General features: G+C 38.4%; 1 protein-coding gene across 1 annotated transcript in view; it reads left to right on the top strand.

Annotated features, from left to right (window-relative positions):
• Window positions 1-16544, top strand: part of MSH3 (mutS homolog 3) — a 184556-nt gene extending 168012 nt beyond the window's left edge. The window contains exons 21-24 of the mRNA XM_041752206.1: window positions 1677-1863; window positions 6113-6242; window positions 13308-13476; window positions 16371-16544. Of these exons, the coding sequence (XP_041608140.1) occupies window positions 1677-1863; window positions 6113-6242; window positions 13308-13476; window positions 16371-16479 (595 nt within the window). The 3' untranslated portion in view covers window positions 16480-16544. The remainder of the gene's footprint in view (window positions 1-1676; window positions 1864-6112; window positions 6243-13307; window positions 13477-16370) is intronic.
• Window positions 16545-22367: the final 5823 nt, after the last annotated feature.

Genomic DNA, 22367 nt, shown 5'->3' with positions numbered 1-22367 from the left:
GAGTAAGTATTGCTTTTATGCTTCTCTGCCCCTCCCCTGCTACCCCCTTCCCTGCTTTTTTTCTTCAGAATCTTTTTTTTTTTTTAAGATTTTATTTATTTATTCATGAGAGACACACACAGAGAGGCAGAAACACAGGCAGAGGGAGAAGCAGGCTCCATGCAGGGAGCCCGACGTGGGACCCGATCCCGGGACTCCAGGATCACACCCTGGGCTGAAGGCAGGCGCTAAACCACTGAGCCACCCAGGCTGCCCAGATCTTTCTGAACTAAATAGGCATTTTCCCAAATGTGTTCTGCAGACCATTATTGCCACAGGGTTCATTGGGAGTTTTAGGGGTTCACAGTTAAATGAGTTAGAGAAATACTATCTAGTAGATCTTTCTCTAAAAAATGCACAATGTCGAGTAGAATATTAAAGGATCCTAGAAGTCTTACAGGGAAGAAAGAAACCCTTACATCTTTTGCACACATGCCATGACATCCTTAAGAACTGTGTTCCATGAAGTTCACTTTAGGAACCTGTATTAAGGTGTCTGAGATTACTAAACATCTATGATTCTAGTAAAAAGTTTTAGCTTACATAAATTATTTCAACATGGTATTATAATTTGTAATACACTGTGAGATCTTCTTAAGGAAATACTAGAGGGTGCCTGGGTGGCTTGGGGTTGAGCCAACCTGCCTTTGGTTCAGGTCGTAATCCTGGGGTCCTGGAATTGAGTCCCACATCAGGCTCCTCGTGAGAAGCCTGTTCCTCCCTCTGCCTGTGTGTGTCTCTGCCTCTCTCTCTCTGTGTCTCTCATGAATAAATAAATAAAATATTTTTTCTTTTAAAAAAAGAAGAAGGGCAGCCCAGGTGGCTCAGTGGTTTAGTGCCACCTTCGGCCCAAGGCGTGATCCTGGAGACCGGGGATCAAGTCCCACGTCGGGTTCCCTGCATGGATCCCGCTTCTCCTTCTGCCTGTGTCTCTACCTCTCTCTCTCTCTCTCTCTCTCTCTCTGTCTCTCATGAATAAATAAATGAAGTTTTTAAAAAATTGTCATGCGACCTAACCAGGCTACCTTTAAAAAAATAAAAAATAAAAAATAAATTTAAAAAAAGAAAGAAATACTAGAAAAAAACCCTTTAGTTCTATAATTTTCTAGTACTCATGAATTTTTAAACACAGAAGCATTATCTTTCCCTGTGAATACTAAAACTTTGGCTTGGAATGATTGCTCAGAAGATAGGGTCAGAGGTTTCCCTACTTTTGGGGAGATCTAATACCTCAGAATCTATCCATAGTCTTTCTACAAGATGCACTTAGATGTTAGGTACTCTTTTATATCCAACACGTATTTTCTTTTTTTTTTTCTTTTTTTAAGATTTTATTTATTCATGAGAGACACACACAGAGAGAGGCAGAAACACAGGCAGAGGGAGAAGCAGGCTCCATGCAGGGAGCCTGACGTGGGACTCGATCCCAGGTCTCCACGATCACACCCTGGGCTGACGGCGGCACTAAACCGCTGAGCCACCCGGGCTACCCATATTTTCTTTTGTTTAATATGATTTCAGCTATTATTGGCTCAAAGTATATAGACCCTCAGGGATGCTTTATGGTTCATAAAGTAATACGTGGCTTCCTAATAAAATTCAGAGGAAAAATCAAGTTGTCTTCATCTTATTTGTAGGATGGGCGCTGCAGATAACATATATAAAGGACAGAGTACCTTTATGGAAGAACTAATGGACACGGCAGAAATAATAAGACAAGCAACATCCCAGTCCTTAGTTATCCTGGATGAATTGGGAAGAGGGACAAGCACCCATGATGGAATTGCCATTGCTTATGCTACACTCGAGCATTTTATTAGAGATGTGAGTATCTTACACACTTTTTTGTATGTGAATGGGGCATAGTATATGGATTGTTTTTCTGGCCTCAGCTTCTCAATATTCAAAATTATCTTTAATTATTATAAATGACCCTATACCTTCAATCGACTGTTAAAACTCTGTACATTAAACTTAGATGGATTGGCCCTACATCATTTCTCTAATTTTTTTGATGTGTCGTCTTTGCATTTGCTGAAGCAAAATAAACCTGGTCAGTATAATAAAGCCTCTCTGACAATATTTCCACCCAGATCTGTTTCTTAATATCCTTGGCAAACTAATTGCAGGGACCCCTTCCCCACCTACTACCCAGTCCTTAAGGAAAGAACAAAAAAGGAGACAGAGCCATTTGTACCTATGAAATTCTTTTTTCAGTAGTATCCTATAGGATCTCCATAGAAGGCCTTTGATCTCATGTTTTTGTGTCTTTCTGTTTCACTCCTTCAGTGCATATCTATTTTTTCCAGAGTGCAGTTCTGAGCACCTCAGTGTGAAGTTTTGTTTGTGTTAAAGTCTCAGTTTCTGTCATCTCCATCAAACACTCCCCTTTATTAACGCACTCTCCCTTTGTTCATTCTGGTCTCTTCCTTTCTGTCTCCTTCTTGGCACTTGCCCTGAACCTTATCTGTTCTTCAGCTTTTCTTTCTCTTTTTGTTCTCCATTTTTAAAACATTTTTCTTTTTCTCTTTCCTCCATCTTCATTTCTTCCTCTCTTCCTTACATAACCAATAAAAGCATATTTTTTACTCCTGTTTCTTCGCGTAACACAGAATGCAGAAATGAACTCTTTAAACTTCTATGGGTTTCAGTTTTTTGTTTGAACTTTTAATTAGATTATATAGTTAATGATGGCATGTTTTCCACTTTAAATAACTTTTCATTTTTCTTTAGAAAACTCTTTATTTGCAAAAAGAGCTCAGGAACATCTTTCTAATTATTGTAGAAACTACATACTACAGGTTCAGTAAAGTCCTGTTACTGCCTCCAAAGCACGTTTTAAACATTGAATTAAGAGCCTTTAGGAACAAATTGTGACAGACTGAATTTGCCACTCTGAGTTTGATTTCATTCTTCCTACTCTATAGCTGCAGATCAGTTACTATGACTACATAACAAATTACCTCAAGACTTAGTGGTTTAAAACAATAATAATCATCTTTTATATCTCTCATGGTGCCTGAAGGTAAGGAGTTCAAGAGCAGCTTAGCTGGGTGGTTTTGGCTCACGCTCTCTCCTAAGGTTGCATTCAAGTTGTCAACCAGAGCTGGTGTCATCTGAAGGCCTGACTGGGGCCGGGGGATGCTCTTCCAGTGTGGCTCACCTTTGGCTGGCAAATTAGTGCTGGCAGTTAGCCAGGGCTCTCACTTCCTTTTTCCTTTGGACCTCTCCATAGAGCTGTTTGAATAGCCTTACAGAGTGGCTTCTGGCTTCCTCCAGAAGAAGCATGCCAAGAGGCCAAAGTATTTTATGCATTGATGACAAAAATGCATTTCATGACCTAGCTTCAGATTCCACAGTCATTACCATCATACTCGTTTGAGCACAAGGGCGAGCCTTGATTCATTGTGAGAAGAGGCTGCTCAAGAGAATGAACATTGGGAGGTAAAGAACTTTGGGCCATGATAGAGGCTGACTACCAGAAGCAGTTTTTTAAAAGATTTTAGCAATATTTTAAAGATTCATTTAAGAACCCTCAGGAACAAATTATGACAATTAAATTTGTCACTTATGTTATCATTGCTTCTATAGCAGGTTTTTTTTTTAGTTTTGAATGTTAATGAAGAAAGTGTTATTTTTAGGTAAAATTTATATTAGAGGTAAGTCATTGAAGAGGATTCTTCAGGAGCAAGAATCTCTACCCCTTTTATAGATGAAAATCTGTATTTTCATGGTGTCTTTTGATTGGTGGGATGGGGAAGTGATAGCAGTGAGGAGAAATGAGGAGGCTGTGTATAGCGGCTGCAAGCTGAAAGTGGCCTTGAGGAGAGCAGTGTTGTAACCCAAACCCTTTGGTCTTCTGGTGAGAAATGTCTGTCAGTTCAGGGAAGGGGCATCATGGAGACAGCTGGTCCAAAGATACTTCAGAGCAGATTTTAAGAGCAGCTCTTCAAAGAAATCTTGCCTTAATAGGTTTATTGTAATTGTTATAAGAGAGAAGGCACATGTTCTGACTTTTAATGAGGTGAATGGCAGATGAATCAAAACTGAAGTTCTTTGATTTAATTACCCTCTTCTGATTTTTATCATTTTTTAAAAAGATTTATTTATTTATTATAGAGAGAACATGTGAGCAGGGGGAGGGGGAAAAAGACTCATCAAGCAGACTCCCCACTGAGCATGGAGCCCAGTGTGGGGCTCAGTCCCAAGACCCTGAGATCATGACTTGAGCTGAAATTAAGAATTGGCTACTGAACTGAGCCACCCAGGCACCCCTTCTACTAATTTTTAGACCAAGATTTGGTGTTAACTTCTTTTAAGATTTAAGAAATTAGGGATTCGGGATCCCTGGGTGGCTCAGCGGTTTAGCGCCTGCCTTTGGCCCAGGGCGCGATCCTGGAATCTTGGGATCAAGTCCCGCGTCAGGCTCCCTGCATGGAACCTACTTCTCCCTCCTCCTGTGTCTCTGCTCTCCACCCCTCTCTCTCTGTCTATCATAAATAAATAAATAAATAAATAAATAAATAAATAAATAAATAAGTAAAGTAAATAAAATGAATAAAATAAATAAAATAAATAAATAATTAATTAATAAATAAATAAAAATAGGGATTCTAGAATACTTAATAATGTGCTTATTTAATAAGTATTTAATAATACTTATTAAAGAATCCATAAATCCATATTAATACTAACAAAACAAATATAAATTTTAAAATGTTGGGGGTAGGGTGGAGAAAAAGAAAGCTGATTTTTACAGAATGCCAACTAGTAAATACAGAGAGAATTTTTTTTAATCAACATTTACTAGTTACCACAGTAATAACAGATTCAGGCAATGATGATCAATGATGGTAAAATTTTGAGATGGGAGATTGTTGGAGAAAAGGGTATTCACATAATATCAAAGTATTACCCCACAAGTTATTAACTATGAAGGAGAAAGGTGTCAATATGGTGAAGAAATCTTCTGGGTGCTCGTGTAAATCAAATAAACAAATTTCGCCTTCCCAATAATGGGTCAGATTTATATCATGTACCTCCTGATATGAAAAGAATACATAAAAATGTAGTGTTTCTGGCAATAAGGTTTAATCTTATTAGGGGAAAACAGCCAAATCCAAATTGAGGCACATTATACAGAACAATTCCTGTATATTTCAAAACCATTAAAGACAAAAAAGAAAGGCTGGGAACTCTTTTATTTATTTTTTTAAAATATTTTTTAAAGATTTTATTTATCTATTCATGAGAGACACAGAGAGAGAGAGAGGCAGAGACACAGGCAGATGGAGAAGCAGGCTCCATGCAGGGAGCCCTATGTAGGACTCGATCCTGGGTCTCCAGGATCACACCCAGGGCTGAAGGCAGTGTTAAACCACTGAGCCACCCGAGCTGCCCTGGGAACTCTTCTTTAGATTGAGGAAGACTAAAGAGACATGACCAAGTGCATGGCATACATGATCCTTGACTTTTTTTAAATATTGGAAAACATATATAAAAAAAATATTACTGTGATGCCTGGGTGGCTAAGCAGTTGAGCATCTGCCTTCGGCTCAGGGAGTGGTCCTGGAGTCCCATGATCAAGTTCCACATCGGGCTCCCTGCATAGAGCCTGCTTCTCCCTCTGCCTATGTTTCTGCCTCTCTCTCTGTCTCTCATGAATAAATAAACAAAATCTTTATTTTTATTTTTTTTAACAAAATCTTTAGATAAAAAAAAGTATTACTGTGACAGGTAAGGAAATTTGTGGATTAATGTTCGGTAATAATAATATATCAAAGTTAAATTTCTTGAGTATAATAACTTTATTCTAGTTAGTAGAAGAATATTTTTGTTATTAGAAGATAGAATTTTGGGTATTTAGGGATGAACTATCATATCTCCAATTCTCAAATGGTTCAGAAAGAGTGTGTGTGTGTATGTGTGTTTTGGCAAAATAGTTGATTGTCTAGATAAAGAATATATGAATGTTCATTGTACTTTTCTGGCAGTGTTTATGAAACTTTGAACTTAAAAAGTTTTAAGTAAAACTTAAAAATAAAATAACATTTATTATGTCTTACTGTTTTAGGTGAAATCTTTAACCCTCTTTGTCACCCATTATCCACCAGTTTGTGAATTAGAAAAAAGTTACTTACAAGAGGTGGGAAATTATCACATGGGATTCTTGGTCAATGAGGATGAAAACAAAGAGGATACAGGTATGAAATACCACTTACAATAAATACAACTAGAATGTTGTTGGTTTTCTTGTTGTTGTTGTTGCTGTTGGTTTTCATGTTTGATAACTCAAAATTCATGGGTACATGAACTTAGTGCTTGTTAGAAATAAAAGCTGTGGATGTTGATTATAAATGACATTTGTCTGAATTCATTTTCTCTAAGCTTAGGGTCAAGTAGAATTCACATTTACTTTTGCCATCTCTGAGGGCTTCTCTGGTCTTTCTTTACTCATTTTTCTACCAGAAAAAGATGGGATCAGGGGGATGTGTAGGTTTTACTCTTAGATTCGTCTCGGGAAACATGCCCCGACAATCAAGTATATTAGTCATCTTTAAAAATGTCTGATATATTTCCCCAAATATCATCCCCATTATTCTGTAGTGGATGTATGTTTTATCTTAACTTGACAGGGAAACTGGATCTCAGGTCAAGTGGCTTGCCTGAATGGGGCACCAGGGTGAGGGCTGAACTGAGTCTGGAATTGTAGGATTTGCTCGCAGATTCTTTTCTACTCTGCTAGAACTGGTATATGAGACCTACAGTATTTTTGCTAGCCTTTCCACTGTTTACCAATGTCACAGGAATGAGACATTTCATGGGAAAGAACACTATTAGCCAATAGAAATAAATTTAAGTGCTATAAGTAATTTAGTCAGTTTTAGTATAATTTTATTTTCCTGTTCAGTAGTAATTTTTTTAAGCTCCCAGCCTGTGAGCCAGTGATCGTTTACACAGTTGGTGTGCTATAATGGAAAATCCATTACCCAAGACACTCCAGAGTCCAAATGTTATTTTGGAAAAGTACTAAAGATGGACCTGAAAAAGAAATCAGGCAGCTGGCCCAAATAAAACAAAGCACTGGACCTGAGATAAATGTAATGTTAGGCAATCCTTGCCTCTCACCACCATGCGGTTTTGAAAAACACATCATAAATTCTCTCATGGAAGCAGTTTCATGTCTATTAATCTGCATCCAAAGTGACAGGAGGAGCTTATAAGCTAAGACCCAGTGGGATAAACAAGAGTTCACCAGCAGGGAAGGGTCAGTGATAAGCGTTTATGTGAACTGACTACTAAGCTGTAAGTGTTCTGACATTTTATCTTATGGATTAAAATTTTTATTCATAGACATAATTTTAAACATTAAGTGATGCTAAAAGGCTCATGCTAACAGGCAGTAGACCCCTGCTTCTGTGCCTTCACTCCATGCCTCCTCCCCATCCAGTCCCAAGGCAGCTGCTTTCAGCTCTTTCATTGCTTTCTTCCATACTCTAAATAATAGGCTTATCTGCCTACCTCTTGGTTCATCATCATGACACATTATTACTTGGCTTCTCATTGTGCTGGATGGGAGTGTTCAACCTTTCCTGCTCTGACCTCCCAGTGTACTCATTCCAGTTTCCTTCCGTCTCATTCCTCTTCATAGTTTTCACTGTGACTGCCAGTAAGTATCGCTTAATCATAAGCCAGATATGAGGACAAGTGCATTTTCTTTCTTTCGCAACTTTTTTGTTTTTTGTATTTGTGAAGGTAACAATCGCTTTGTTTTCACTTCATTCTTTTATTTGAGTCTGTATCTGACTCTCCCTGTACTCTCCAATAGCTTTGTAAAACACCTCTCTAGACATTTTTCCATGTGATTGAACTATTGATTCCACTTTTTCTCACTGGAATCATTCCTCCTGGGGCCCTTTGTCCTACTCATTTGAACTGGTTGCTCCCTAGGCCTGCTGCACAGCTACTGTCCTGAGACCTACCTTTACCATCATCCTAGGAATTCTCTTACCTCACATTCTGTGCATTTGCTTGCAGGGAATAGGACATGTGAATTCACAGGGGCTCCAACATAAGAATATAAATAATCTCATGGGGTGCCTGAGTGGCTCAGTGGTTGAGCGTCTGCCTTCGGCTCAGAGCATGATCCCGGGATCCAGGATCAGGTCCCACATCAGGCTCCTTGCAGGGAGCCTGCTCCTCCCTCTGCCTATGTCTCTGCCTCTCTCTCTCTGTATGTCTTTCATGAATAAATAAGTAAAACCTTTAAAAATAAATAAATAAATAATCTCACATTACAGGGGCCTCAGAGGAAGAGTGGCCTTCGGCTCCTCTCCTTTGCAGCTCTCCAGGCTCTGCCTTCCTGCCCTGCTGGCTTTATCATGAGGCTTACGACAAGGTGGCTGCAGCTCTTTCATGCATGAAACCCAGAATTGACAATGTCCAAAGGGAAAAAAAGGAATCAACATTTCCTGTGACTCTTTCTTAGGGGCCAGGGAACTTTTCTCAAATGCTCACTAGCATCTCATCATTGTCTCATCTCCTTTTCAGAATTGAATCACATGCTCACTTTTTTTTTTTTTTTTTAAGATTTTGTTTATTTACTCATGAGACAGAGACAGAGACAGAGACATAGAGGGAGAACCAGGCTTCCCGTAGGGAGCCCGATGTGGGACTTGATCCCGGACCTGGGATCATGCCCTGAGCTAAAGGCAGACGCTCAATCACTGAGCCACCCAGGCGTCCCACATGCTCACTCTTAAACCAGTTCCTAGAAGTGACAGTGACAGGGATGACTTTGATCAGCCTAGATTAATCAAGATCAACTTTTGGAGCTTGGTATGAGGACATTATCCCCGGAGTTAAATGGTCAGTGAATTAATTCCATATACAGTCAGGGTTTTCTTAAGGGTTGGAAAAGATTTTGAATAGGCTACTAATAATATTAACTAAAGGAAGTAAAAGTTTTGAGATTTTGCAGGAATGAAAACATCTCCAATATGCCTTCATACTTGATTTATAATTTAGCTGGGGCTAGAATTTTTAGTTGGAAATAATTTTCACTCAGAATTTTGAAGCACGGGTGCATTATCTGCTTACTTCCGTGTTATTCCAGCTACATCTGTGTTTCTTCCATTACCTCTAATCTAAATCCTCTGCTGTCTGAATTAGAGGCCACTGCATAGGTCATCAGGCAAGCACCCCAAAGACCTTTTGGATGGCTTTTAAGATACTATGCTATTTCCCATGGAGGTAGGTAAAGCAGTAGACCAGCAGTAAGAAACATGTACTTTATTCTATCCCAGTCTGTGAAATCTTGGACAAGTTACCTAACCTCAGCCACCTCTAAAATGTTAGGAATCAGTCCCAAAAGTGACTTCAGAGACTGTTTGATCAGCACATATTTCTTTAATAACTGCCTACAGAAGTTTGGCTTTCAGACAACTTTTGCTTAGTTCCCCTGTAACAAGCAGAAACATGAATTAATACTTCTCTGACTCTGAGTGTCAGAAAAGTTTTTCAGTAATATCCATCTAGGAAATGGTTGGTTATAGCTTATAAGTCCTCACCAAGAACTTTTAGTTACCATCTTCTCTGCTATCTGGCTCTGTGTCCACATTTCCATTACACACACACTCATACTCTCTCCCCTTCTCCCCTCTAAGAGGGATGAGGGACAGTCCTGATGTGGAATATACTCTTAAAAACTCCCTAATATGAGGGAATAGTGCCTAGGTGTCTGTCAGTTGAGCATCTGACTCTTGGTTTTGGCTCAAGTTGTGATCTCATGGGTGGTAGGCTCAAGCTCCGTGTCAGGCTCCACACTCAACACGGCGTCTGCTTGAGATTCTCTCTCTCCCTCACTTTCAGCCCCTCCCACACCCCACTCATGCACACGCTCTCGTGCGCACTCTCTCTCTCTCTCAAACAGATAAATAAATCTTGAAAAATAAAAATTAAAAACCTCCCTAATGTGATTACGGAAGAGTGGTCACATTATTTTACCTTGATGGTGTGAGAACTACCATAATTAGTACTACAGTGGAGACCAGGATATGATGACAAATTCAGCAACTGTTTGTACTATGTTATGCAGAGCGATATAATATTTTATATAATTTAGCTATAAAATATATTTATATAGATAAAGGTATATTTTATAGTTATATATAAAAAGTGTCCTATAGCTATGTACACATACCATATGTTGTATATATAAAGCAAAAAAAAAAAAACATCAGCGAAGCAATTTTTAACTAAGGGGGTTTTGTGGCATTAGTGGGCTTTCGGAAAAGGATAGAAGGATGGATGGATGGATGACAAATGGACAGACAGATGAATGAATTGTTTTTAGAAAGACAGCATGGAGGCTAAATTATAGAGGAGAGGAGAGTCTGGAGGTAGGTACATCAGTTAGAACTAAGCCCGTTGAAGTGATAAAGACTGTTTCTTTGTCTGAAGGATGAGAAGAGATTGCTTTTTTGATTGCCTGCTGCTCTTCACTTCACTTTTGGTCATGTGAGCATCAGAGGGTAACAAAAAATTACCGAGGTTAGCAGGCACTGGTTTCTCCACACTTCTTTCCCAGTCTTTCCACCCACCTCTTCACCTGTTCTTTGTGTTCCTGGAGTTTTATTTGGAGGCAAAAGGTATTCTTAGTGCTTTGTAATGTGAGTTTTAGTCTGTATTCCTGAGAGTGCCAGCATTCTTTCTACCTCCCACTTCCAACACCCCGCCTTAGAAAAGGGTTATTTGTTGCTGAATTCTTAGAGGAGGTTAAAGAAAATTCCATTATCCTTTTTCTCAGTTATGCTTTTTGGTTTTTAGCTGATAAAAGAATAAAGCATACACATTTATCAAATGACATACAAGGAAAAGCTCTTGATAAACTTATAATAAGTTTATTAGAGTCTCAGAAATCATTAGAAATCTGGTTCATTTTGGTTATTTTTGCAACATGGTGTAATTAGATTGAATTTCATTATAAAAGCTGCATAATCCTGAGGTGCTTTAGATTTATCAAAGATTAAACTGTATGCAGCTTTGTCTTTCTATTATTGTGCTTCATTATACCCCAATTCTTTAGAAGTTTTTAGTTCATGTGTATGCATTTGTATGATGACAGCCTGGGTTTGTATGATAGCCTGGGTTCCCCAGGAAGCAGATTCTCAGATTTTTATGCCAGCTGTTGACTAAGAGTGCTCTCATGATCAATACCTGAGGGCAGGACTGGGTAGAATGAGGCTGTGTTGTGGTCATAAGGCTTCAGCCAACCATATAGAGAGCTCTGAGGTGGTATTGGTCTTTTTGAGTTACCTCAACTTCGGGTGAGGGAACCTCCCTTTTATACGCTTTATTAGCTATTGTTGCATAACACATTACCCCAAAATATAGCTTAAAATAACAAATACTTATCACCTTGTCATTTCTCTGGGTCAGGAATCAAGGGACAGCTTAGATGGACAGTTCCACCTCAGTTTCTCCTAAAGCTACAATCAAGATTGGCTAGGTCAGTCATCATTTTAAGGTCTGACTGGGGAAATTTACTCTCCAGACCTCTTACGTGGCTGCTGGCAAGCCTTAGAATACCTACTTCTAAGTTCACTCATGTGGCTGTTGGCCAGAGACCTGTTTCTTTCCATGTGGGCTTCTTCCTAAGGCAGCCCACGGTATGGCAACTGGCTTCCCTCAGAGCAAGTAAGCAAGAAAATGAAAGTGCCTGGGACAGAGGTCACAGTGTTTTGTAATCTCAACTCAGAAGTGACAACACATCATTTTTTGCCATATTTTATTTTTTAGAAACACGTTGCCAGGTCCTGCCCACACTCAAGAGCAGAGAATGACACAGACATGAACACCAGGAAACAGGGGTCTTTGGTGGCCATTCTAGAAGCTGCCGACCAGGGGGCATCTGGGTGGCTCAGTCAGTTAAGTGTCTGCCTTTGGCTCAGGTCGTGATCCTGGGGTTCTGGGATGGAGCCCCCCATCAGGCTCCCTGCTCAGCAGGGAGTCTGCTTCTCCTTCTCCCTATGCCACTCCCCTCCTTTCTGCTGCTTGTGTTCGCTCTTTCTTTCTCTGTCTCAAATAAATAAATAAAAACCTAAAAAAAAAAAAACAAGGAAAAAGCTGCCTACAAACTCCCGTAGCAACCAGTCACAATGCAGGCGGCTCAAGACAGGACATGACCTCAGCAGACCTCTTCTTAAGCTGAGGTGACTCCCAAAGAGGAGATTCAGCTGAAGACTGGGCTGACAACCTTCCTGACAGCTGAGGCAGTAAACCCTTTAGTCCTAGTGGGAGCTGAGTGGAACTGAACAGCATCCGCTTGAATATATATAACTTAGTTAACCCAGTATATTTAATAAACCAGAATTTCTCACTCTTCTTATTTAAACTGTGCAACATGTTATATTTCCTTATGTGTTTTTTGGTGGTGTTTTGTTTTTAGCATTCTTAGAAACATCTCTTATGTGTTACTTTACAGAGTGTATTATTACATACAACACTGTTCAGTAACATTCACTGAAATAACACTTTTTTAGTCTATTTTTAAAGGAAAAATTATATTGTATTGTGATTCAGAATCATTCCTTTTCTGATAATAGCTGTTCAATTGAAATTTCTTTTTTTTAAGATTTTATTTATTTATTCATTGGAGACACACAGGCAGAGGGAGAAGCAGGCTCCATGCAGGGAGCCCGATGTGGGACTTGATCCTGGGTCTCCAGGATCATGCCCTGGGCCAAAGGCGGAGCTAAACCACCGAGCCACCAGAGCTGCCCTCAATTGAAATTTTTTAGCAAGCAGCAGAAAACAAAATAAATCTTTACCTTACACCAAATCAATGTTAAAAATCCTTTTAGGTGGAAGGGAAGGGGTACATGGCTGGCTCAGTCAATAGAGTGTGCAACTCTTAATCTCAGCGTTGGAAGTTTGAGCACCAAGTTGGGTGTAGAGAAAACTTAAAAGCAAAAATCTTTAAAAAAAAAAAAAAAAAAAAAAACTTTTAGGCGAGCTACAAGATCCTAAATCCAAGAAAATTTTCAAAACATTATCTTCCCTTTTCCTAGATATGCACAGTTGATAAATAGAGCCAAAATGTGATTAGGAACAATGTGGTTTTTGTTGTTGTTTTTTTTTTTTTTTCAGATTGTAAATTTTAATTGAGTGAAGTTGTAAGAACTTATCTGTCTTATTTAATCTTCTACTTTGAACTTTCAGATATGATTTCCTTTTTCTCCTTTTAATTTATTTATTTTATTTTGTAGGTGAAGAACCAGTCCCTGATTTTGTCACTTTTCTTTATCAAATAACCAGAGGAATTGCAGCAAGGAGTTATGGACTAAATGTGGCTAAACTAGCAGATGTTCCTGGAGAAATTTTAAAGAAAGCAGCTAGCAAGTCAAAAGAGTTAGAAGGATTAGTAAATATGAAAAGGTCAGAATGATCGTGTTGCATTTTTTAATTTATAATGAAACCTACCAATTTGTCCAAGGAAGAGGAATGTCCCGTAAATGAACATCAGGTTTACCTTTAAGCATCTCTTCAAATATTCTGAAACATTTAATTAAAATAAAATGAAAACAGATCTTTGAAAAGCTCATGTGAATTCAGTCCGCCTTCTCTAGTCAGATCTTTATCTGTTAAGTTGCTAAATTGGTTTTTCAGTCCTTTTCGAAAGAACTAAGTTAACTCCTTACTGTGTACCAGCATGTTAGTTGCTTAAAACGTTCAGTTACACAACAAATTACTAAAAGAAACCATGACATTTAAAACCTTTAGAATACTTCCTTTACTCACATATGGCATTTGGAAATTAAGAATTCTTCCTGAAGAATAAAAGAAAATAATAGAAAATATAAAAATAGAAATAATAGAAAAAATAGAAATAATAATAGAAAATAGAAAAATATTTTATCTTTTCATAAAAGAAAATAATAATATTATATAACCACGTACTCATAGTCCATATCCTTGTGTCACTTCTATTGGGGATTGTTTGTGGCAAGTTTTTCATTCTGAACCATCTTCGGGTCACCCGGGGAGCTTCGTCGGATGCTTCAGACTCTTGATCTCAGATCAGGTCTTAATCTCAGGGTTGTGAGTTCAAGCCCCCTGTCAGACTCCACACTCCCTGCAAAGTCTGGAGCCTTCTTAAAAAGAAGAAGAAGAACAGCTTTATTGGGGCACCTATGTTGCACAGTCGGTTAAGTGATTCTTGGTTTTGGCTCAGATCATGGTCTCAGGGTTTTGAGATCAAGTCCCCTGTCAGACTCTGCACTTAGTGCAGAGTCTGCTTAAAGATTCTCTCTCCCTCAGCCTCTGCCCCTCTCTCCTCCCTCCGAAGTGAATAAATAAATCTTGAAACTACCTTTTGTCACCCTAGAATGCTATGTGAATGGAATTTACCTTTTACTCTTGACACTCAGCCAGTATGTGGTCAGTGTATTGACTAATCTTAATATAAATCTGAAGTATACTTTGGAAGAAAGATAGTCCTAGGAAAATATCATATTAAAAAATGATGAGTTACAACCTCCTCCCCCGCAAACATAAGATTATATTATAAAATGACATAATCTCCTCATCCATCTCCTGCCAATTCCTGCACTCCCTACGAAGTCTGATATGCCTGGAGCAAGACATTACTGCCCTGGTTGATAGCCATGTGACCACGAGGGAACAGATTGTTGGTCAAAGAGAAAATCTTGGTCACCATCCTATAAGAAAAATTTTTAGTCCTGGAAATCATTACCAAATTTTAATATTGAAATAGTAATACCTAATATTAGTTAGACAATTACCAACTTGTATCCTGAACTACAGTTGTATGACCAACCTCTCCATTTTTCCTCTTGTGGTTCTCCACCTTGACACTCTATACTTTTCAGTGGTAAATGGTCATTGACCAAGTCCAAAGTGCTAGATTACTATAAATGACATGTAGTTTCCTCTGTTGGCATTCTTCTTTGGATCATTTCCACAATACCAAATTAGAAAAGTAATTATTTATTATGAGAGTTTAAAGATAAGCCCTTAGTTCTCACAAAGTCCAAAGACAAACCCTCTTTTGTTATCTTATTGTTATTTTTCTTTTTCCTTGGAGAAACTAGAATAAAACTTCACTACAAAGGTGTGTGTGTGTGTGTGTGTGTGTGTGTGTGTGTGTGTGTACAAAACAGCAATAAAATATCATTTATACTTCTTGCTGCTATATAGCCTATATAATTCACAGATTATGATATCTTAACTCTTCTTTCTAACTACTGTGTGACATTTTGAAATCTATAATCTTAACAAGATAGAGAATTGTCAGAAGAGATTGCATTGGGGTAGAATCTGATCATTTATTAGGACACTATATTCATTATTTTTACCTTTTTACTGGAAGTAGTGCTTATCACATTAATTCCATTGACGAGATCAAAGGAACCAAAGGGATTTTGTAAATTTATGTGAATTTGTGATAAGTCTATGCAGTCATTGTTCTAGTTACTACTATTACTATATACAGTAGGTAATGTGTTAGTTACTATTTTTACGGCTTTACATATATTATCTCAATCTTTATGATAACCTTGTGAGACATAGGTACTGTCGTTACCCCATATTGTAGTTTGGGAAAATGAGGCAAAGCAAGGGTAGGAAATCAACCAAGACGTCAGGGTCCTATAACTAGTTAGTGGTGGAGCAATAACTGGAATTCAGATACTCTGGCTCCAGACCCTAAACATTTAACTGCTTGGTCTTCTACAGAAAAAATAAGTCTGTGTTATGTTGGCATTCTGCTCTTTCATTAGCTAGCTTTACTTTATTAATCAGTTTCACTTTTTCGTCCTGTGAGCACACACAGCCTCTGGCCTGAGTTAGAAGGGAAACAAGCTAGGTTCTCTCCTCCTTGGAGGTAGTAGTGGCAATCAGCAACCTCAGTCCTTGATTATAACAGTGTCACCAGAAGGCTGATTCTGGCACAACTTCCTAACCACAGAGTCCTGCTTGGTATTCTAAAGTGATAGATGTTTAAAAAAAAAAAAAAGAAGAAGAAGACATTTATTTGAGAGAGAGAGAGTGTGCTCATGCAGGTGTGCAAGCAGGAAGGGCAGAAGGGGAGAGAATCTCAAGCAGAACTCTGTGCCTAGCATGGAGCCCAACATGGGACATGATCTCACAACCCTGAGATCACGACCTGAGCCAAAATCAAGAGTCAGATGCTTAATCAACTGCACCATCCAGGTGCCCCTGTCATAGACCTTTTGTAGCTTTCAGCAAAATGTATTGTCCCCCAACAATTTCATTTATAAAATAAATCGTTTTTTTTTTTTTTTCTCCAGGAAAAGGCTAAAGTGTTTTACAAAGTTATGGATGATAAGTGATGCAAAAGACCTGCAAAAATGGACAGACGAGTTTGAAATGGAAGAAATTTCAGACTTCTCTTCTTGATTAAAATGAAGACTACATTTTTTAACAAAACATGGAGAATTAAAAATACCACCTGTACAAAACAACTCTCCGTAATAGCCTATCTTTGTGTGATGTGAGCATAAAATCAGAACTATGGTATATTCCTATTGGAAACAAGCCCTTGTGTAGAAAGACTATTCCAGGTTCTTGTCATCCTGACTTTATAAGAGTATCAACAGTTTTTAATATTAAGACCTCTGTTCTCTAAGTAGAAGACTTCATGAATAGTAAGCTTACATAAAATCTGGCCTCCTAAATGAAGCCCAACATGAACTTTTAGAGAGTGATAGAAAAATCTGATTCATATTTACTTGTTCCAGTTCAGATTAATTTGCACCTGGGTGAGAGGTCTAGCAGAAATATACCTTTTCATTTGAACTAAAGTAATTTTATAATGCCACCAGTTTATTCACTATAAGCATAAGAAATTTTGATAAGAAATAGAAAAGATTATCAGGCTTTTAAAAGTAGAGCATGGAAGGAATAAAAGCATATGAAATTTGAAAAGTTAAATACTGTCACAGTTTTAAGCAGTTTAAAAATTATTGGATGAAATTATTTGTGATTCAGGTAATAAACATTAATGAATACTTGCTATAAATAATGATCTTTTTCCTTGTTGAATTTTGGGTTTTTCAACTATCTTGCAGTTGCCTTTTTTTAGGCTTAATTATGGAACGGAGGTTGCTGCTCCTACCAAATTTACAGAACTGAACTCATTTATTTTGGACCTTTCTGTTAATCAGTATAGAAAATGTATGATCTCCCTGGTATCAAAGTACACAGTTTTGTTGATAGTTAACAACACTCCCTCCTGCATTTTTAGGTTGACTTATGTTCATCTGTGTCCCTGAGGCTTTTACAGCACTTACAGCCTGGCTTCTCATATGTTTGTGTTTTCTGTTTGTAAAATTGTGATCTTAAACAAAGGCTCTCCCCCACCTGTTTGGTATTCCTGCTTGTTAAATGTCCTCCACACATATGATGGACATATTTCCAACTCCTGTAGTTTATTTCCTCTAGTGATCCTAACCCCTGGGCACAGAGGTCAGTACCATCTCCCAAGTTGAAGGGTGGTTGGTTGCTGTGCTTTCGAATCACTCACACTGTAGCCCTTTGATTCGTAGCCTTTTTGAAGTTAAGGGTATGATACCACTTGATTGATTCCATGATCGTTCTGAAGTACTAACACAGTGAAATTCTCAAGAGTGTCTGAAAATAGAGTAATTAATGGAATTTACTATCTAAATTTTAAAAAGACCAATACTTTTTAAATAGTGTTTTAATACTCCATATGATTATAAATGTTTTATATTCTTTTTAACAAGATTTTGAAGTTAGTGCTGTAACCTTACTGGCAGGCCAGTAAGAAAAGGAGATGAGGGGCACTTGGGTGGCTCAGTGGTTGAGCATCTGCCTTCAGCCCAGGGCCTCATCCTGGGGTCCTGGGATTGAGTCCTGCATCAGGCTCATCGTAGGGAGCCTACCTCTCCCTCTGCCTGTGTCTCTGCCTCTCTGTGTCTCTCAGAATGAATGAGTGAAATTTTTAAAAAAAGAGAAGAAAAGGAGATGAATCCAGAAATTTCATGCCCATGCCTGAGAGAACTATAGAGACCAGCAATCAGTGGTAATGTCCAAGAAGACATTTCAGGCCACCTCATGCTTGGGCAGGCCAGCATCAACATTTAAGTTAGTCTGGGCTCCAGGAGAAGTGTGTCCAGGCAGTGACAACACACAGTGTCTGGCAAGTCACAATGTGGACTATTACAAGGTAGATTCTGTAATATGAGCCAGAATATCAGCCAGCCAGCCAGTTTGCAGGAGGTCAGGCCTGGTTAGGAGAAGGCCAGCACTCCTGCATTTCCAAGTGAGGCCTCTTCCTTGCCAGGTTACTGAGGTATTAAAGGGGAAGTAGTGGCAGAGGCCCAGTTATGAAGATTGTACAAATGCCATGAAGATTGGCAGGAAAAATGCAATTGATTGGGTACAGACTGCAGATAACCAAACTGAGGGATGCAATTCTAATGTCTTCTAGGTATTAATTTCATTTCCTTTTGATACATATCCAGGAGTAGAATCGCTGGATCACATGGTTGTTCTGTTTTTAATTTTTCGAGGAATCTCCATACTGTTTTGCATAATAGCTGTACTAATTTATATTCCTACCAATAGTGCACAAGAGTTCCCTTTCTCTACATCCTCAGCAATGCTTGTTTATTGCTTGTCTTTTTGATAATAACCATTCTAGCAGGTATGAAGTGGTATCTTATTGTGGTTTTGGTTTGCAATTTCACTGATAATTACTGGCAGTTTCAGAACATTATTATTACTCTAAAAAAGAAACCTGTTTTTATTTTATTTTATTTATTTTTTTTTATAATTTTTTTTTTAATTTAATTATGATAGTCACAGAGAGAGAGAGAGAGAGAGGCAGAGACATAGGCAGAGGGAGAAGCAGGCTCCATGCACCAGGAGCCTGATGTGGGATTCGATCCTGGGTCTCCAGGATCACGCCCTGGGCCAAAGGCAGGCGCCAAACCGCTGCACCACCCAGGGATCCCGAAACCTGTTTTTATTAGCAGTCTCTCTTCATTCATCCCCAAAATTCCAAGTCCTGTGCAGCCATTAATCTGCCTTCTGTGTCTCTAGGTTTTCCTGTTTTGGACATTTCACATGCATGGAATCATACAATGTATGCTCTTTTGTATCTGGCTTCTTTAATTTAGTGTTTTGTTTTCAGGATTCATTCATGTGGTAGCACATATGGTACTTCATTCTTTTTTATTATTGCAAACTACTCCACTTTACATACGTTGTTTTATTTATCAATTCATCAGCTGACGGACATTTGGGTTTCCATTTTTTGGCTTTTATGAGTAATTCTGCTATGAGTGTTTTATGTGGCAAGACATAGGGTTGTTGGTTTGTTTTTTTTTTAAAGCTTCCCCAAATCTAATGTGCAGTCAGGTTTGTGAGCTACTAGTCTCAATAATGACAAATGGCTAAACTATATTTTTCACTGGAATGACAATTATTTGCTCCAACCTCTGCTTTGCTTTCTCTTTCACTTAGGAGAAAGTATAGCATGCTATAGACACCCGCCCCCCCCCCCCATCCTTATTTGTTGAAAGAGAAAAGAAAAACCAAACCGTTTCAGGTTCGAAACTCAATGGAATTGAGTTTCTTCTTTTCATAATCAAGGTACCAGTTCACTAGGGAGTCAATATCTATACAAAAGTATACTACATCTTAAAGTAAGAAAAATATTTATTCTGACAATTTATTCAGGTTTGAGCCTGTTGTCATGATTGGAGTGGTAATGGGGCTGATGAAACAGTGCCCACTGAATGAATTCCAGAGTAAAGGCTAGATTGAAATCCAGTGTGGTACACAAATTAATGTTGACCTTTACTTAGTTCCAAGATCAATATTAATTACTGCTGGGCTATGTAATTATAAAAGTGCTATTTGATGCTCTCTACCAAGGATATGGGTAGAGGGAGGAAGAAACTTGGATCAATACTATCTGTGGTTTCTAACTTTATAGTTAGGATGAATTCCTCTTTGGAGCATTGTATAGTTAGTATATACAATTATTGTTAGATTTATTATACCCTGAGAAATATTGCTGTTAAAGGGTTATCCTTTCTGGTTTGGTTGGGACAGTCTTAGTCTATACCTGTTTTCATGGCATAGGTATTAAAAGTCTCTTTCAATCAACAATGTCCTGTTTTAGATAATACATTATATGGTTACCCCAGTTATATTGGCAAACTTTGCTGACTTGATAGATTTAAAAAATCATCTTAGGGGTGCCTGGATGGCTCATTCAGATAAGCACCTGCCTTCGGCTCAGTTCTTGATCCCGGGGTGCTGGGATTGAGCCCCACATCAGGCTTCCTGCTCAGTGGGGAGCCTGCTTCTCCCTCTCCCTCTGCCTGCCATTTTCCCTGCTTGTTCTCTCTCTCTCTCTCTCAAATAAATAAATAAATAAATAAAATCTTTAAAAAAAAAATCATCCTGAACAGTCCATTTTTTCTTACCTATTGTACAAACTGATTTTTATCCCAAAGGCCTGCCAATTGTTTTTTCTGTTAGTAATAAATGCTTTATATTGTGGCATTTAGAAAATATGACTCTGCTAATTGACATGTTAGAGCTTTGTTCCCTAATCTATTTAAGAAAGATAGAGAAAGAGGGCAAGCAGGAGGAGGGGCAGAGGGGGGGATAGAGCAGACTCCTTGCACGAAGTTCAGCACAGGGCTTGATCTCCTGACCCTAAGATCATGACGTGATCCTAAGTCAAGAGTCGAACACTTAACTGACTGAGCCACCTAGAAACCCCCTTAATCTACTTTTGAAACTACATTCCTGAAAATTATTTGTCATCTGCTTTGTTTCTATGAAATCATGGTAAAGAATGTGCACCTACATGACTTCATGAGATAAAGCAAGGCTGTCTTCTTGCAGAAATAGTTACTGAGCTTGGAAGGAAGAATCAGTCTTTCCTCAGGTCATTTTGTCCTTTGCTCAAATCCTCCCTTCGTTGCCTTTGACTATATCCCTCCATTCCCCGCTTTTTTTTTTTAATTTAGAAAAGTTTATTTCTAAATTAGAAATACTACATGCCATTTTACCTCTTTTTTTATTAAACCATACTTCCCTGAATCTCCCTTATTGGATTGAGTGTGTCCTTCTGTTTATCAGAATCACCTAAGGAGTTTTCAAATGCATATTTCTAGGCAGCACTGTCACTGTACTGAATCTGAATCTAAGGTTGGGACATGGAAATGTCATTTACTGTTAAGTTCTTTACTCCTCTCTTCATTTTCTCTCCTCTTCTCCTTTCTCACCTCTCCCCCCATGTTAGTAATCTTGTCTCTAAAGCCATTTACTAAAAATCAGATTCCTTAGATTCTAACTGCTTTATAAGATTCTGTCCGATTTGGTAGGTCTGGCTTGGGGCCCAGAGAACTTTATTATTTTTATTTTTTTTTAAATTATTTTTAAAATACACTTTATTTTTTAGAACAGTTTTAGGCTCACAACAGAACTGAGCAGAAAGTACAGAGATCCTCTATACTCTCTGCCCATCCTCTCCCTCCCCCCCCAAGCACTGCCTCTTCCATTGTCAACATCCAGTGCCAAAGTGGTGTATTTGTTATAATTGATGACCCTACATTGGCACTTCATGTTCACTTAAAGCACATAGTATGTACATTAGAGCTCATTCTTGGTGTTGTATACTCTGTGGGTTTGGACAAATGCATGATATCTATCTACTATTGTAGTATCCTACAGAACAATTTCACTGCCCTGAAAATCCTCTGTACTACTCCTACTCCACCCTTCCTCTCTTCTAACGACAGCAACCACTGATCTTTTCACTCTCTCTTTAGTTTTACCTTTTCCAGAATGTTAAGCAGTTGAGATCGTACAGCATTTGCAGATCGGCTTCTCTCACTTAGTAATATGTATTTAAGTTTCTTCCATGTTTTTCACAGCTTGACAGCTCATTTCTTTTTAGCACCAAGTAATATTCCATTATCTGGGTGTGCTACAGTTTATCCATTTACCTGCTGGAGGATATCATAATTGTTTCCCAATTTTGGCAGTTGTGAATAAAGCTACTATAAATATCTACATGCAGTTTTTTATGCAGACATAGTTTTCAGTTCATTTGGGTAAATACCCAAGTGCAATTGCTGGATCATATGGTAAGAGTATATTTAGTTTAGACTGCCAAGCTGTCTTCCAAAGTGGTTGTGCCATTTTGTATTTCTTCCAGCATTGAATGAGAGTTCTTCTTACTCCACATCCTCGCCAGCATTTGATGATGTTAATGTTTTAGATTTTGGCCATTCTAA

The sequence above is a fragment of the Vulpes lagopus genome, chromosome 4 (genome assembly GCF_018345385.1).
Source record: "Vulpes lagopus strain Blue_001 chromosome 4, ASM1834538v1, whole genome shotgun sequence".
Taxonomy (NCBI): domain Eukaryota; kingdom Metazoa; phylum Chordata; class Mammalia; order Carnivora; family Canidae; genus Vulpes; species Vulpes lagopus.
The sequence above is the reverse complement of the archived record's forward strand: the minus strand, read 5'-3'. Positions and strand labels throughout refer to the sequence as shown.